General features: G+C 42.4%; 1 protein-coding gene across 1 annotated transcript in view; it reads right to left on the bottom strand.

Moving 5' to 3' along the window:
• The window catches only part of DNAH7 (dynein axonemal heavy chain 7), a gene marked incomplete at its 5' end in the record, with an annotated part of 161,289 nt that overhangs the window by 112,690 nt on the left and 29,806 nt on the right, over positions 1–18,793 (bottom strand). The window contains 7 exons of the mRNA XM_081956675.1: positions 835–1,021; positions 4,028–4,713; positions 6,767–6,913; positions 7,517–7,741; positions 9,416–9,494; positions 11,322–11,449; positions 14,461–14,736. Of these exons, the coding sequence (XP_081812801.1) occupies positions 835–1,021; positions 4,028–4,713; positions 6,767–6,913; positions 7,517–7,741; positions 9,416–9,494; positions 11,322–11,449; positions 14,461–14,736 (1,728 nt within the window). The remainder of the gene's footprint in view (positions 1–834; positions 1,022–4,027; positions 4,714–6,766; positions 6,914–7,516; positions 7,742–9,415; positions 9,495–11,321; positions 11,450–14,460; positions 14,737–18,793) is intronic.

The following is an 18,793-nucleotide window of genomic DNA, read 5'->3' on the forward strand; positions in this document are numbered from 1 at the left end:
AATACTCAACAAAAGCACTAAACTTCTATACTTCGCAGCCAACCATGAGCACCCATTTGAAAATAAGCCATTTGGGATTACTTCAAAGGAAGCAGCACAGTATGGTGACTAATAGCCTAATCCTTACATCTCTATCCAATTCAATTCAGTGACTTAGTCTAAGACAGTCAGATGTGCTATTTAAAATAGAACCAATTCTCTATTCGAAGATGTCAGGAGGACAATTCTTTGGTTATACTTCATTTGAAGATTTAAAACAATTTGTTATAGTATTTTTTGTCTGTTTCTTATTCTCAGATTGCAGGAAATCATGCCACCATTTTCAGCAGTTGTGTTTGGAAGGGAAAGCAATGGCCACAAAACACGGATAGTCTTTCATCAGATAATGGTTAAGGTTTAAGGATAATGAAGTCTAATAAAGGAAAGCAGGGGTAACAGTACATTGAATTGAGTGGAATGACAAATCAGTTTGGCTAACTAAACAAAGAAATATCTGGATACTACACTGCACAAAGGCTACTTATTTACTTCTTTATTTTATTAACTCATTTCCCTTCAAAGCCTGTTACTCTTTGTTCAGTGTTCTACTGCGTTATATCTAGGATGAAATATATTAAAATGTCCAAACAGATATATGCACTTTTTATGCAAAGCTATGCCCCCTTTTATTTCGCCCCTCTCTTTGGGCAGGGGGAGAAGGGACATTCATCTCCCTTTTCATGTGTACTTCCCGAGTTTAATTTCATGATTGACAGAATACATACAGTAAAGATATGAACAAAACCATATCAATCCTATGTTATAATCAGTTATTCCAAAGAGAATTGTTACTACCTGAATGGCATGTTTCATGATATCCTTCCATGTTTTGTCCACAGTGGTGAATCGCCTACCTTCTTCAGGCATCTGAGCCATAATGTCTGGAGAACTAAAAATTGGCTCCAAATATAGCCAGGTAGCCTGAACTTTCAGCCACTCATCCAAGATTTCCTGAACCAACAAAAGTTTTGACTCCCAGTCTCTATAGAACAGAACAAAATGAACTGAACATTAGATTGTAGAACATTTCTGGAGGTTTGGATGGAATATAAGCCCAGGTACTCCCAGGCAGATGTATCTCATGTGGTTCCCAGAGAAGAAAAGCAATCCTATTCTCTCTTGATGTAAAGGGAATGGCCTTGAAGGAGAGGAGGAAGATCTGAGGCCAAAGCAAGTCAGATAAAAGAAACTTGGGTCCAAGGCAGAGCTGTAACCTGAGAAATCAATGATAAAGGGAGGGAGAAAGGAGTCACAGTCAGTCTTGCAAGATTCTGTTACTATAGCTTTACAATAAAAGTTGTACGGGCCTACATAATTTGTGTTTTCTAGTCTGATCTCCCTTGAAGAGCCTCTTTCCCAGCAAAGAACTTCCTTTCATACAGCCAATTCTATGCATATAAGTAGGAATTTATAATTCTTAACTCCCCAGTCTGTTATAGAGAACACAGAATCTCAACCAAACAAATTGAATAACAACATAGTAAGATGCCTGCCCTCCTTCACTAGGCATCAAGATTAGCAAAGGTCCATTTTAAAAAGAACAGTTTTAGATTTTTAGAAAGTCATAAATAAAGCAATCCAGTGTATTTCCATAGCAGCATGTTTCATATATTTGCATTTCTACCAAAAAGGCTGGCCTTTTGGCCCATGCCCTCATGTCAGAGAAGCACCCTAAGCAGACATACTATCAATATGCTCCTGGAAGGGCAGAATTATTTTGCCAAATTGAGCAACATGGTATATGTACTACAATCCAGCAAGCCATGTATAGATTTGTACATTGGGGAAACAAAACAACCACTTCATAAATGCATGCCACAACATAGGAGAACAAACCCATCATGACTAGATTCAGCAGTCTATCTGCATTTAAAAAACGAAGACCACTCTTTTGAAGACAGCAAAGCCCACATTTTGTACAGAGAGGACTGCTGGTTTGAAAAAAGAATCAAAGAGGCCATCTATGTCAAAATTGACCAACCCTCTCTCAACAAAGAGGGAGGGATATGACACACCCCAGCTCTGCAAAGGCAAAAAATGTCAAGATACATCACGTGACATAATCACGTTTGACACCCGTGAGCTACTGACAAGTTGTCATGGCACTCACTTCATCTGATTCTAGCATTGATGTAGTTACCTAGTTGGCAATGAAACATCTTCGAAAAACAATCAAGCTCAGAGAGTACCAAGAACCCTCTCATTTCTATCTAAAATCAAATATTCTCCTGTATTGGCACCACTTATAGGCATTAAATCCTTCAGAAAGCACACAAATGGAGAAAAAAATGCCTGCAGGCACACCTCCTAGCACTGATGATGCTACCTACCTGTTTCCCTGAAAATAAGACCTCCCCGGATAAGCCCAATCGGGGTTTTTTGAGCGCATGTACTAAAATAAGCCCTCCCCAGAAAATAAAATCTCCCCAGAAAATAAGCCCTCCCCAAAAATATTGCAACACAGCAGCAGCCATGAGGTGACCATGCTCACCGCCTCCTGCACCTCAAAAATAATAAGACCTCCCCAAAAATAAGGCCAAGCGCTTGTTTTGGAGGTCAAAAGAAAACAAGACCCTGTCTTATTTTCAAGGAAACATGGTAGTTTGGGTAGTGGCACATTTTTAAAGAAAACAACCAACCAGAGAACACCAAGGACCCCTCATTTCAACACTGAGCTACAAATATTTTCCTTTAGTGGTATCACCTGGTTCTGCTCAACTGTCAAATGTGAGAAACTTCTGCAAAAACATCTGCAGAAGCCTTAATGCAAGTGCCTTGTTGTTTCCATCCTTCCTTAAAAGAGCCTGACTTATAATCAAGAGGACCGCTATTCAATAAGCTATGGACTCAACAAGAGTAGATGCCTTCACTCATATTACTATTATGAAGATCCAAACTTGGGCATGTATCAGATTCACCTTTTGAACCAAGAAGTCCCAGGTTCTATTTTCAAAATACATGATAGATATAAATAAAAGATACAACCAATTAACACAAACCTCTATCACAATGCACCCTGAATACTGCCAAAGGACAATTGGATTATTTAAAAGAAGCACTGTGTATGAGCTGGCCAATGTACATTCACATCCCTCAAAGAGTTCTAAGAGCTAGCAAAAGCTGTAATAATTGCATTCCTGGAGAGATAAATAGCACAGCAAAAAAAAAGGAGGAGCACAATAGTCCCCTGCTTTAGGCCAAGTCAAGTCACAGGCAAAAAGTAGAACGTGACAAGAATATTTTTAAAAAAAAAAAAACACAACCCCTCCCATCCTCTTGTCTATAAATTTTTGGAAGATCATATTTTGAATCTTGCCATGATTTTCACCTCTGGAGATAACTAAAGTCCTATGAAATCCAAATATCTCTCCTGGCAAAGTAAAATATGCTTGCAGAATGCATTATTTTCCCTACTCCATGTGTACAACCTACAATTTTCTTTTGCTCTTCAGAACCCCATGAAGAAACAAACTGGAGTGAAATGAATTTTAGGGAGATTAGTCAGCCCTTCAAGATAGACTAGACTAAAAAATCAAAGTAGTGTAGACTAATGCTATTTATGTTATAAAGTTAACAGTAACAGAATCTTGCAAGTTTGAAAGAACCTCTCCCTTCCCTCCTTTATGTTTATATAAAATAGGGAGGAGCTTGTCTGAGACCTCTACAGTTCTGTCCCAGATTCAGTTTTCTTTTATTTGACTGTTGCATTGACAGCAGTTCTTCCTCCTGTCCCTCAAGGCCATTCCCTTTACCCTCTGCAGAAATAGGAGTGACCACGTATTTCTGCTCTTGCTTATGAGATTCACACTCAACACATTAAATGACCCAACTTTTCTGCTTCCTCTGCTGAATGTTAGATCAATAACTGGCATTTTCCAATACATCAGCCTCTCGTAGATAGCTTGATTCCCACAGCAAAGCAATTTCACAAATAAACCAGGTTCACTTGGGTATAATATGAAATCTCTTAGGAATCATTTTACAATACCTCATTTTTTTCTCATATGGTTTGATAAAAGGAGATCCTCTCATGGTCTGAGTTTTGACTATGTGGTCATCTAGCAACATTTGAATGTCATCTACAGCTGATAAAATATAAGTCCCTGTTTCTCTGTAAGGAAGGAGAATAAATTCCATGCCGTCCCATTCTGAAATCATTTTCACCATGGCCTTCTCAAGGGAATGTTCTTTGCTGGCTGTTTCACTAATGGTTTCAAATTTTTCTAAATATTGCTCGAGATGCATATCAATATAAGAAGAGACAGTTGAATCTTCAGAAGGTTTCAGAGGGTACCCGACTATATTTGACATGGCCTCCCAGTGACGATCTTGCAAACCAGGGTTGCAGATTACTTGAATCAATGGAATGTGTTCCTTAAATTCTTCCACCTTTGCCTTGATCCTTGTTGTTAGAAATAAAGCATTTGGAGAGTCATGGAAGGTTCTTTCTAACTTATACAGTGCACGCCAAGTGTTTCCCGTGTCTTGATCAACTTGGTCTGGATTCACTTTAGTAAATATTCCATCCATCCAGTTCCTATATTTGGTATTGAAGTCTACTGTCATTTCATAAAGCTGAAGGTACGGTTTCAAAGTATCTTGAATTTTTTTACGCTGAGGGTACTGAGATGTCAGCCATCCGTAGGCCTCCTCTTCCGCATTAAACTGATCAATCTACAGAAATCACAAGGATTTTTATTAAGAAATAAACACATCATTGCTTTACTACAAATTTTAACCAGACAAAAGACACCTTATGATTTTAGATCCGATTTTTCTGATTGACCTTGTAGTCCTTAAAGGCAGAAGTACTAGAGTGAGGTCAGTGTAACATGGAGCTATATCTAAAGACTTAGCTGTCAACTTTTTTGTGATAAGACTGAAGAAGGTTACAGGAAGAAATAGAATCCGAGAATATATACCGAAGGCCTTACTAATAAGTGTATTTAACAGATTAACAGAGTTGGAAGGGACCTTGTAGGTCTTCTAGTCCAACCCCCTGTCCAAGCAGGAGACCCTATACCATTTCTGACAAATGGCAGTCCAGTATCTTCTTGAAAGCTTCCAGTGATGAAGCTCCCACAACTTCTGAAGGCAAGCTGTTCCATTGATTGTTCTCACTGTCAGAAAATTTCTCCTTATTTCTAGGTTGAATCTCTCATTGATCAGTTTCCATCCTTTATTCCTTGTCTGGCCTGCTTTGAAAAACAGCTTGATCCCCTTCCCTCTGTGGCAGCCCTTCAAATATTGGAACACTGCTAACATGTCTCCTCTGGTCCTTCTCTTCACTAGACTAGCCATGCCCAATTCCTGCAACCACTCATCCTATGTTTAAGCCTCCAGTCCCGTAATCAATTTGGTTGCTCTTCACTGCACAAAGCTAGATGCAGTATTCTAGGTGTGGTCTTACTAAAGCTTTATAGAGTGGTATTAGTACCACACTTGATATTGATTGTATCCCTCTGTTAAATGTATCATACATCCAAAAATGCAAAAGATTAAAGGCATCAGGGAAAGCAATTCAATAGTAACGTTGAAGAAATGATAAATGATTACTTCACCACACTCTTTCTTCTGAGTTCACTCTGCTGTATGCCAAACTGTAACTTTCGCAGATCACAGTGCTAGTCAGTCAGTTGTAATCAAGAGCTTATATCTTAAGGTGCACAGGGCATGCCTTTGGATTAAGATAATGAGAATCCCTGGCAAGAGAACCATCAAATCTACAATCGTGCTGAACTTCCATAACCAGGGTAGAACTTTTTCCATTAAAGATAACTACATATTTTTGTGGAACCATTGCGGTTCATTTTAAGGTGTTTCCAATACACTGCAAAACTCTTAAAAAAATATCTCTATGGTATTAGCAATGCTAATAGAAACATTCATTTAACTTTAATAAGGTCAAGGAATAATTACATAAAACATTTTTAATTGGGGTAGACAGGTTTCATCTCAACATAGAGAGAAATAAAATCATGATAATCCAACTGTTCACTGGAAAGCCACAGGCTTGGCATACAGATCAGCAGAGGTTCAAAAAGCCAACATCTCTTTAAAAAGTTTGGGAAAAATCCCAGAGGGCATTTGTCAGCCTAGATCAGTGATGGCAAACCAGTGATGGCATGCATGCTCATCTGGGATGCAACCCATAAGAGGAGCTGACCAGGGGGCATGCACGCACCAGAAAATGAATGTCTGGTTTCTGAAGCGCACGTGTGCCAGCCGGCTAATCTTCCAGTTACTGGCGCACATGGTCACACCGGAAAACAGAAGACTCTTCCAGCTCTTCCAGTTTCTGGCACTGCCACACGCACGAAGGCCAGCTGATCATCATGCGTGCATGCTCAACAGAAACACGGAAGAGGAACAGCGACACCACGCATGCCAGGCGACATGGCTCCATGTGCCACTTTGGGCACCCATGCCATAGGTTCGCCATCACGGGCCTAGGCAGAATTAAGACAGCTGAACCAAGACACTCAGTATAAAACTGCTTTTATATGCCTGCATAGTTAATAATGATTTCAAATGTAAACAAAGCATATACAAAGTATATATTCAGTCAGATCACTGGTCAAATATTCTCAGGCTCTAAGATCTTCAAATATCCATCTTCTGATATCCATTTATTGAATCTGTTGAATCTGTGTTATTCGCTATGATAACAATGTGTTCCCTCACTGAATTAAGACAAAACCATTTTAATGAAAACAGAAGACCTTACCTTATCAGCAGCTGCATCTAACTTGGTATTCAGGGCTTGGGCTTTTTTCAAATATCTATTGACCTCCTGAATGTCACCATAAGAATAAAATTCTTCAACTTGCTTAGCATAACTCTCCAGTTCCTCCACAAATCTTTCACAGCGCATCTAAAAAAACACAAAAAGCCAAGTTCATCACATAAACACGGGTAAACTGAGGTAAACTGATTCAGCATTACAATGGTGCATAATGGTGTAACTTTGCCACTATTTACCATTTTTACTATTGTAATCAGCCAAGTGCCTGAAAAGTAATGGTTTAAATCTTCTCCATGGCACCGATTGATACACGGTTTTTAAAGGATTAGGATTAAATTCTAATAGGTAATACTAAAAAGTGTATATTGCTAAGCCTCAGGCTATAATTACAGGCAAATGCTTTGCCTAACATCCCTATTTGCATGACAGATGTGAATACTAAATAAGCACTTCAGTGCAGATAAGGAATAACATCTGGATATACATTTTGATCTACAGCAACATTACAGAGCTTGCCTAAATATGTAAATCTGTCTTGCTAGATCAAAGCAAATTCATTTTATTTCAGATATTTTGATATGGCCTATATCTATACCTATTAGTAGTGAACTCTTCATTATCACTTGTCCGAGCAGTTAATAGCTATCCACTATTTTTAAAGTGAGAGCTGTTGCATGCAAATTTGATTAACTCAGCAACGTAAAACTATTCAAAGTAAAAAAGAACACTAACTTTAAGTCCTTCTTGAAACTGTTCAGTTTTTTCTTTAATGATCTTTCTATGTTCTTCAAAAATCTCCCCCATCCGTCCATACCACTGAAAAACACTATTGTTTAGGCGAATATCAACTGGTGAAAAATTTGCACATTCTATCAGGAAAGCCAGGGAATTTTTGACATCAACTAATTTTTGTTCCATTTCCAGCATGTCAACTTGTTCCACTTTCTCTATATATGCCTGTTTGGGAAGAAACATTAAACAACCGGTCTCATTTGTGAACACAGAGCAGGGTTTGCATACTAAAATTCATTAAAATCAGATCATACAAGTTCAGTGTCCTATGTATCAGATTGGCATTTTATTTGGAGATAGCATTCATGAGCCTACCAGAGTACTCACTGAATGGACTATGTCACAAGCCTACAGTTCTCAACTGGTACAGTACCATTTTAATATCCAATAAACGGACTCCTTGCTATTCAATTTATTCCAACAGCACTTTATCAATCTTCATTAAGCTGAACATCTAAGCAGGTCTGGAACTGGATAACATTTGAATGGGTAGCCCCAAGGTAGATTGGGAAGTCAAAAAATAAACACTATGCCAAACCTCTTCCATCCTGGTGTCGGAAATTTTTTTGGAGATTTCCACAAAATCACCAGAAAATGAGCTTTGTGGACCAGAACTTCACCTTATTGCTTTTAAGGTACATTATTTAGATTTTAGCACAAAAATAAACAAGTAAATTAATTGTTTAATACATTTGTAAAACCATGTATAGCCCCCAAGGAGTTTGCTACCTACAAAATTGCCTAGTATCTCACACTAATCTTCAAAACAGCTATCATTACATACTTCAAAAAGCTTCATTACCAACTTATAAAATATTGGATTATCTCGGTGGTGTGTCTTGTTCAATGAAATAGATTTGTTTCATTGAATATTAATATGGAGATCACTTTTTAGAAGACAGGTGGCTGTAATATTTGATGGCAAAAGGCTGTGCTTAACATTTTTTTTAACATAGGACCATAATGAATGGGATGGTAATATCAAATAGATGGTACCATATCTCATTCTTATATAAGATCATTTTCCCCAGATGACTGGACTGGCAGCTATATTGCTTTGTGGCTTGATGTATCTAATTTCTAATGGGACATGGTGGCTCAGTGGCTAAGACGCTGAGCTTGTCGATCGGAAAGGTTGGCAGTTTAGCAGTTCAAATTCCTAGTGCTGCATAACAGAGTGAGGTCCCGTTACTTGTCCCAATTTCTGCCAACCTAGAAGTTCAAAAGCACGTAAAAAATGCAAGTACAAAAATAGGGACCACTTTGGTGGGAAGGTTACAGTGTTCCATGCGCTTTCGGTGTTTAGTCATGCCAGCCACATGACCACGGAGACTTCTTTGGACAGCACTGGCTCTTCAGCTTTCAAATGGAGTGAGCACCGTCCCCTAGAGTCAGAAACGACTAGCACATATGTGTGAAGGGAACCTTTACCTTATATTTAATTTAGAGTTTTTGATGTCCTTTTTCATCATTCTCCACATTATATTTGGTAGGGTATCATGAAATCAGTTTTTTAGCTGCAATGGCTATACAGATGACTTCATATATCCCTGGAGCTTTTGGCTGTTTCTCCTTGCTTGAAACCTTTTCCACTGCACTTGAAATAACTTGTAAGATCCTTGCTTTGTTGACTTTGTGTAAAATTAGATTTTAACATAGACGCAAAACATCCAGGCATATTTCAGTGAAGATCAAGGAAGGCGACTTGCTCTTAATGAGTTGTTTTGTTTTCAGAAATGCTTCTGCGTACTACATAAGATTTTGCTTAGAATTTAGAGAAACTTTGCTTTTCATTTTTCAAAAGAGTAAATCTATTCCCATTTACCAAAGAACACATACCTTAAATTCCATTAACTCGTGTGTATTTGATGGAGTGGAAAGGGCTCTTTCTGCTATCCTCTCAAACTCATCGCAGAGCCTGAAATGGGAAAAGCAAACATGTCATGCACTCACATCTCACATGCATATGCAACAAACATGAAGAGTACAAATCTAAATACCTTCAGGATTGTAGCACCTTGAGATTGAAGGTGTCAACCTGGAAAACGACTTCAGCTGAAGCCATGCTTACTTCTGCTTTCTTCCTTGGTTATCATTCAAGGGGGAGGGGGAGAGCATGTGGGGGGGGACTCAGGAATATGGTGCCTCAGCTGGCTACAGTCGTAAGGACCAAGGTCATGTAAACGGATACCTGTTGAAGTTGAGCGGGAACCTACATCTGGACTGGTTGGCCCATGCATAGGTGGGTTCTGACAGGCACTACTGCTGGTTTGCTTGTGGGCGCGTTGCACGTGCGCACTTTGCATTTGTGCATGCGCTTGATGCATGCTGCACGTGCATATGCAATGCAATAAAAATTGTTCTGCACATGCGCAGAAGTGAAAAACAAGATGCTGGCGCCTATGGCGCTTCCCAGAAAACCAGTTCAGGGGCATGGCAGGCATGGATTGCTGCCGGTCCCAGTGACCCAGGCTGCCAAACCACTACCGGTTTGGCTGAACCGGTCCAAACCGGTAGGAACCCACCACTGGGCCCATGTGACCTGAGAGACAGCAGGGTGGGGAGGTCTCATTCTTTTAACTCTCCCTAAACATGGGAATAGTTTAAAGCTAACTTCACCTTTCTAAGTGCCAATATGATGTACTCAATAAAGGATCTCCTGAACCTGAATAAAGTATCAGAGTCCTGACTTACCGGAGTTCATTATTCAGAACGATGACAGAAGGCCTATTACCATTGGTAAGCAGACTGCCAGTGTAGTATTGGTTAATGTGTTGGGACTACAAGTGGGAAGAGTCAGGTTCAAGCCCTCCCTTTGCCACAGAAACTCATTGGGAGATTTGGGGCAGTGACTCTTGTTCAGACCAATCTGAACTAGAGAATTGTACTTGTGGAGGAAAAAAAATGATAGGAAGGAGTGCAAAATATTGTACATCATCAACCATTTCTAAGCAATCAAATAAAGAGACTGAAAGAACCAGTCTACATTCCCCACTTCCTGGCATATCTATTACTCACATAAAAATGCAAGCCATAGCCTTATGGAAAGCTGCAAAAAAGGAGCTGCCTCAATGAAAAGAAAAATGAGGACACTTATAATAAGATGTTAGCCTATTGCTAACCTAAGCAAATGTAAACAGATCAGAAATTACACAAAGGCTAGAAGAGAGTTCATTCCCACCAGTGTTGGTATTCAGCCTGTTCAGACCGGTTCGGGCAAACCAGTAGTGGTGACCTGCAGGTGGGTCCACCCATGCGCCCTGGTGCTATTTAGCCACGTTTTCTAAACTGTGTGCATGCGTGCAAGTCGTGTGCGTGAGCAAAGCGCATATGCAGAAGGCGAACAGGCACATTTTTGTTGTGCGGCAAACCGGTGCTAAATTATGTGAAAGACACCTCGGGTTCCCTCCATGCCTACACAACAGGTTCTAGCAATTATAACTATATAATGAATGATATTATATATAATACATAATAAGATACAGACACCATTATTCTGGTGGTAGAAGTAGAACATGTCTAGAAGCAATCTTGCAAGCATGTAACTATTTCCCATGTACATGTATATCTGGAATCGTTATGTGCCCACAATACAACTATTTCAGAACAGATAGGATATAATTCAAGAAACTGGAATACATATCCCCATCTCCAGACATCAATTGTTGTGAACAATATTTGCTGCCTGCTACCACAACTGGATCAGAACTACAATTATTTGCATCCTTCCAAATAAGACATTTACCTTGTATTTAGATCTTGATGATCTTTGAACATTTTTCCAATTATTTTGGAACAAATTGAATCCGCTCGTTTTGCCAGTGATCTGATCAGTTCATCGCAATGTAACTCAAACATTCCTAGGCGAATACACTAGAACACAAGCATTGATGAGAAAAAGAATTGCCAGCAAAAATCAAAAATAAACTCTCTAAATATCCCAAGAATCCCAAGGGATATCAAGTTTCTATTCTGCTTTGTCCCCGATGCCAGGTCATCGGCAGCAGTGTATTATTAAAAATAGATGGCTGACTTCCCATTCACAGCAGTTGTGAGATACTCTAATCACAAAAGAGATAAGAGCTGTGAGCAGTTTTTCAGTTGAATCAGTTATAATGAACTGAAAGAGATGGAGGACTTTGATAATATAGCCCAATACTTTGAATAAAAAGATTACAACTCAGATCATGCAAAGTAGAAATGGTTCTTATTTGCTTGTTTTCCCCTTCAATGTGCATTACTGCTAAGGAGACTGCCCAGGCCCTGATCTCAGACTGCATAGAATACTCTGAGGGGAACTTGTATATTTGTTTTACCCATGATAAATATTTCAGCAGTTATGAGCTATAAGAAAGTTGCACACAATTTGCTTTCAAAGCTAAAAAAAAATCTGCTACCAAACACTGTTCATTTACTTCATTGGTACAATTAGGATTGGGAAAAGTACAATGCAGGGAACATCTCAAACTCTTTTCAATCACAGACTTCGGATATTCCTAAGCTATTCAAAGTACACATTTGACAAATATTCTAAAGTTTCACGCCGAAAACCAAACTAAAATGATTCCTTTCAGACTGAGTGATAGTTAAAAAAGAACCCACCCACCCCCCAAACAGCAAAGGCATGGCTCCAACCGTATTACACAAAGCTGATAGGAAAGGAATATGAAGGGAAACATCTCTTCACCACCTACATGATTATACTATAGAATTCACTTCAAAGGGTGCAGTGATGGCAGCTGACTCTCGAAATGTGTGGCAGAGCAAACTACCCTATCTTTAGACCATTTGCTGTTGCTTTGAAAGCTTGTCAGAAACATCTATCCCAGGGGTGAAATTCAGCAGGTTCTGACAGGTTCTGGAGAACCAATAGCAGAAATTTTGAATATATACCACATCAGGCTGGCCCCTGAGTGGAGCGGGAATGGAGATTTTGCAATATCCTACCCCCAGGAGTGGGATGGGGAATGGAGATTTTGCAGTATCCTTCCCCTGCCACGCCCACCAAGCCACACCCACAGAACTGGTAGTAAAACAATTTGAATTTCACCACTGATCTAACCCAAATGCTAGAATGGCCAGTTTCCGTCCATTAGTGGGAGAGAAACAAATGGGGAATGAGAAGTTTCTCTACAAATTCTTGAGGGAAGACTTCCCTTGCTTCATGTTATGATATCTCCTTGGGGTCTCCCTGCTCTTTGCTCTTTTTTTTTTAAGCTAAGGCGACATGATGGGGAACCACGCCAAGGAAACCACATGACATGATAGAGTGGATTTTTGTACAATGAGGGAGCCCTTGGGAAGCACAAGTTGTCCTTGCAGAAAGCTGGAAGACTTGCTCTTTCAAGGTGCTGTCTTGTCATGGTTGTGAGGGGTGGGAAGGGCGTGCTCCCCATTTGACGTCTTTCTCTCTCACCTTAGGCATGAAAGCAGCCTGGGTGACTTTGGGCCTCTTTCAACCCACCAATCTCAATTGTTGCTATGGGGACGATAGGAAGAGGAATGAATATTAGGTAAGTCTGTTGCCTTGAGTTATTTATAACAATTAATAAAGTGGAGATTTTGAAAAATCTAAAAATGATTCTAAAAAGGACAAGATGTGCCTCATGGCCCTGTGTACAATTATATTTTTTATATTAAATAAAGTGGGGAAATCTTTTCCATCTCATGAATACAATTTTGGAAGAAATTCTGACTGGCTGTTAGGAATACATGAGCTTTTAACTTTCTCCAGTAAGGCTGTCATTTATTTTATTAAACTAATTTTATATCTTCGGTCTTTAGTCATGTATACCCTTCTCTTAGTAGATTTCCCTGTCTAGTGGAAAAAAAACAGTTCTACCACACTGAAGGGACATGGTGGCTGAGTTGCTAAGACACTGAGCTTGTCGATCAGAAAGGTCGGGAGTTTGACGATTCTGAATCCCTAGTGCCGCGTAACAGAGTGAGCTCCCGTTACTTGTCCCAGTTTCTGCCAACCTAGCAGTTCGAAAGCATGTAAAAATGCAGATAGAAAAATAGGGACCACCTTTGGTGGGAAGGTAACAGCGTTCCGTGCACCTTCAGTGTTTAGTCATGCCAGCCACATAACCACAGAGACGTCGTCGGACAGTGCTGGCTCTTTGGCTTTGTAATGGAGGTGAGCACCACTCCCTAGAGTCGGGAACAACTAGCACATATGTGCGAGGGGAACATTTACCTTTACCATATTGATTCTTTCCAAAAGGAGAAGGAAGTGTTTTTCGCTATCTATAATTCTATACAGGGCTTTGTCGTTGTGGAGTTAACATCTCCCCTATCTACCCAAAGCTGGAAAAAAATGAGGATAAGCAATTCCTTTTGAGTAATTAGCCTGCCAACTGTTACAACACAATACCCAATATTCACCCCCTGGCACTGAAGCCAATAAGCACATCATAGACAGAACATTTATAACACCCCAAGCAAAGTTAGCTTCTCGGTGATGAGAAACATGTATTCCATAATATTGACTTAAATGCCAGTGATTAGTGACTGCATATAAGATCCAGCACAAAGGACACTGGTTAGAGAGCATACTTTAGCAAACATATAGGGATGAATACACTGGCTGGGCTCATACGTAGGACAAAAACATAATGTGGTTTGTTCATGCTTCGCTTAATAATGCATGACCCTACTATAAGATCAAATGAGATCAATGTGATTTTTTTTAACCAGTCCTGATGGGGAAAAAAAGTCTTAGCTAAGCATTATGTCTAATTATAGTTCCATGAATTGTTAGTGGTATCAGCTTTAAATGCTAATGGGTACAATAGATCATGAAATTACTATACTTGTTGTACTACATATAGTATCAAGTGACATGAAATAAAAAGGTACTTGCCATTCATTGAATACACTACCTTTCTGGAGTTGTACTGAATGTCATCACGAATGCTCTGATACCTGGCCACTTCGGCTGTTATTTCTTCAAATGTGTGGTCCTCTGAGAGGAACTGATCAATATCCCGCTCTGCTTGTTTGGTTATCAAATCGTGGTATTTATCGTACAATTTGAGATGTTCGATTGGTGCCACAGTCTCCTTGACAATCTGATTCTTAATTTTCTGCTTATGTGCATCCAGAATTTCATCAGGGATGATAGGCTTCAAATTCAGCGATTTGGATTTGCTTTCAGGCTTTCAAAATAATAGAATTCCTTTTATACCACTAATAAAATTAATCAGCAAATACTTAACGATGTTAGATTAGACATGCAATCCTACGCTGAACATCATGCAGCTGTGCAACTGTTTTAGTTTTCCCCAACTTGGCCTTCTTTAGATGTGTTGGATTACGACTCTGGTCATCCCCGCCTACCGGTCCCAGATGGTGAAGAATGATTAGAATCTTATTCAGCACTTTTACAGGGCAAAAGATTGGGGAAACTTGGGCTACAGGATTCAAGTGGAAACTCCAATATGCTAGCAGAGAATTTACCAAGCCAAGCCCTTGATCTGCAATTAAGTATGACATGCAGGGGTGGGTTGCTTCTGGCATTACTGCCGGTTCGGGGCACAAAAAATTTTGTGCATGCGGGCTCGCTTCACATGCATGGGCATTGGCAGCTAAAAAGGTCTGTGCATGCACACGTTAGAAAGGGGGGGAAATTTACATTTTTGCAATGAAGATTGTTCTGTGCATGTGGAGAACCAAAAATCAAGATGGCGGTGCTGACAATAGAATCGGTTCGGGGCATGGCAGGCCGAGTTGCTACCTATTCAGCCAAACCGGTCCAAACTAGTATGAACCCATCTCTGATGGCATGAATGAAAAGGGCCAGAGTCATTAGCATATCTATCTGTGGTCGTGAGCAGAAGGAGCGGAAGGGAGGAGGAGGGGGAGGATATCATTCCTATACAGGGCTCTTTAATTCCAACGGTCGCAGGGAGGGGCAGATACGAGGACAGATTAAGAACTTATAGTCGGTTGGGAGACCGTGGTTGCTGGTTACACCCGGTCGCTTGTACCAATCCCCGCGGTCTAGGTGGTCAAGAGTTACAGACCCAGGGCCTGAGGCTGTTGTTATGCAATGCGAGGTCCGTTGTTAACAAGGCCCCCCTCATTCACGATCTAATTTTAGAGGGGGAGCCGGACCTCGCGGGAATAACGGAGACCTGGTTGGGCCACGAGGGAGGTCTTCCCCTCGTGGAAATGTGCCCACCAGGCTACCGAGCATTTCACCAGCCCCGGGCCCAGGGAAGGGGCGGTGGGGTGGCAGTAATTATTCGGGAGAACTTAGAGCCGAGGGAGTCTACTGTGCCACAGACGTCCGGATGTGAATCCCTTGTTGTGAAATGGGGCCCTGGGAGACAGTTGGGCCTGCTGATAGTATACCTGGCTCCTCGCTATACATCAGCGGCCCTGCCTGAACTCCTCGAGCTGATCGCATCGGTGGCGGTCGAGACCCCCAAACTTTTAGTGATGGGGGATTTTAACCTGCCATCGATGGGAGAAGCATCAGAGGGGGTTCGGGAGTTCATGGCTTCCATGACAGCCATGGACCTGACTCAAATGATTCAGGGCCCGACACACGAGGGAGGACACACTCTGGACCTCGTTTTTGTCTCTGGCCAGTGGTTGAGTGATCTGGGAGGAGGGGACTTAACCATCACTCCCCTGTCATGGTCAGATCACTCACTCCTTCGTCTTGACTTCCCTGGTGCTACCTCCCGCTGCGGGGAGGCGGAACCGGAAAGCACTAGATGGTTCCGCCCCAGGCGCCTGATGGAACCAGATAGGTTCCAGACGGAGCTTGGGCCACCTCCTGTAACCTTGACCCGCCCCCGGGTAGAGGACCTGGTGGTCGCGTGGAATAATGCGACTACCGGGGCCTTGAACCGGGTGGCGCCTTTGCGGCCTCTCCGGCGGCAACGATCCACCCTGGCCCCTTGGTTTACCGAGGAGCTGAGGGTGATGAAATGCTGCAAGAGACGTCTAGAGAGTTGTTGGAGATCCTCTCGTTCCGAACTTGATCGAACACAGGCACGAACCCATTTAAGGATGTACCTTGTGGCATTGAGAGTGGCCAAACGCCAATATTGTGCCACTCTCATTGCATCCGCAGAGAACCGCCCTGCCGCCCTGTTTCGGGTGTCCCGCTCCCTCTTGTTTCAGAGGCCGCAGGAGGCCCCTCTACAGGGCAGAGCAGAGGAATTTGGGAAATATCTGCAGGATAAAATCGCTCAAATCCGGAAGGATTGGGTCCCTGTTAGTGGTCCAATGGAGACGTCCGTGGCGAGTCTTGAGGAATCGACCTGGGAGGAGTTTGACTTGGTTGCCATCGAGGATTTGGACAGAATGCGTGGACGACTGCGACCCACCACATGTTTATTGGACCCGTGCCCCTCCTGGCTTGTACTGGCATCCTGGGAGGTTACACGAGACTGGCTCCTGGACCTAGTGAATGCTTCGCTGAGTGAGGGGTCTCTCCCGGCCGCCTTGAAAGAGGCGGTGGTGAGACCCTTGCTCAAGAAGCCTTCCCTGGATCCTTTGGAGCTGGCCAATTATCGTCCTGTCTCCAACCTTCCCTTTTTGGCGAAGGTTGTAGAGAGTGTGGTGGCCTACCAGTTTCCACGGCATCTGGAGGAAAATGATTATCTAGACCTGCGTCAGTCCGGCTTCCGCCCCGGTCACAGCACGGAGACGGCCTTGGTCGCGTTGGTGGATGATCTCTGGAGGGCCAGAGATAGAGGTTGTTCCTCTATCCTGGTCCTATTAGACCTCTCGGCGGCTTTTGATACCATCGACCATGGTATCCTGCTGCGCCGGCTGGAGGGGTTGGGGGTCCGGGGCACCATTTCGCGGTGGTTCGGCTCCTACCTTTCTGGCCGGACACAGCGTGTGTTGGCAGGGGAGGAGAGGTCGACCCTACTCCCCCTTACTTGTGGGGTGCCACAGGGGTCGGTCCTCTCGCCACTCCTGTTCAACACATATATGAAGCCGCTGGGTGAGATCATCCGTGGTTTCGGGGTGGGATACCATCTGTACGCTGATGATACTCAGCTGTACTTTTCCACCCCGAACCACCCCAACGAGGCCATCGAAGTGATGTCCCGGTGTGTGGAAGCCGTACGGATCTGGATGGATGACAACCGACTCAAACTCAACCCCTCCAAGACGGAGTGGCTGTGGGTACCGGCTCCCCGGTTCAGCCAATTAATTCCATCATTGGCCATCGGGGGCATTCAACTGGCCCCCGTGGAGCGGGCGCGCAATTTGGGCGTCCTCCTGGATGCCCGGCTGTCCATGGATGACCATGTGACAGCCGTGGCAAGGGGGGCGTTCCACCAGGTTCGCCTGGTGCGCCAATTGCGCCCCCTACTGGACCGGGACGCCTTACGCACAGTCACTCATGCGCTGGTGACGTCTCGCTTGGACTACTGTAACGCTCTCTACATGGGGCTTCCCTTGAAATGCACCCGGAGGCTACAGTTGGTCCAGAACGCAGCCGCGCGGGTAATTATGGGGAGTACTAGGTACTCCCATGTGACACCGTTCCTGCGCGAGCTGCACTGGCTTCCTGTGGTCTATCGGGTGCGTTTCAAGGTTTTGATAACAATCTTTAAAGCGCTCCATGGCTCAGGACCTAGTTACTTGCGGGATCGTATTCTGCCCCATACATCCCTGCGACCAATCCGCTCGCACAGAGAGGGCCTCCTCCAGGTGCCGTCCACCAGACAGTGTCGAGGGGCGGCGCCTAGGAGTAGAGCCTTCTCTGTGGCGGGCCCAGCCCTGTGGAATGACCTCCCTCCGGATATTAGGAATACCTCTGACCTCCGCTCCTTTCGTGTAAAGCTCAAGACCCACCTTTTTCAAGTTGCTGGCCTGGCTCAACTTTGATCCAACTATATCGCTCCTGACGGGTTTTTTATTTGGGGTATTTTAATTGCATTCAATTTATTTAGGGGTTTTTAAACATTGTGTTTTTACTTGTTTTTATCTATCAGTTCACCTCCTCCTTGTATATGTCGTGTATATGTCTTGGTATATGTTTTGTTATATGTATATCGATATATTTATTTCCTATGTTTTGTTGTACGCCGCCCCGAGTCCTTCGGGAGAGGGTGCGGCTAAGAAATAAATATTTATTATTATTATTATTATTATTATTATTATTATTATTATTATTATTATTATTATTATTATTATTATTATTATTATTATTATCTGAGAAGTGTTGATGCTCCCTTCACG

Source organism: Natrix helvetica (assembly GCF_964273705.1).
Source record: "Natrix helvetica genome assembly, chromosome: 1".
Lineage (NCBI taxonomy): Eukaryota > Metazoa > Chordata > Lepidosauria > Squamata > Natricidae > Natrix > Natrix helvetica.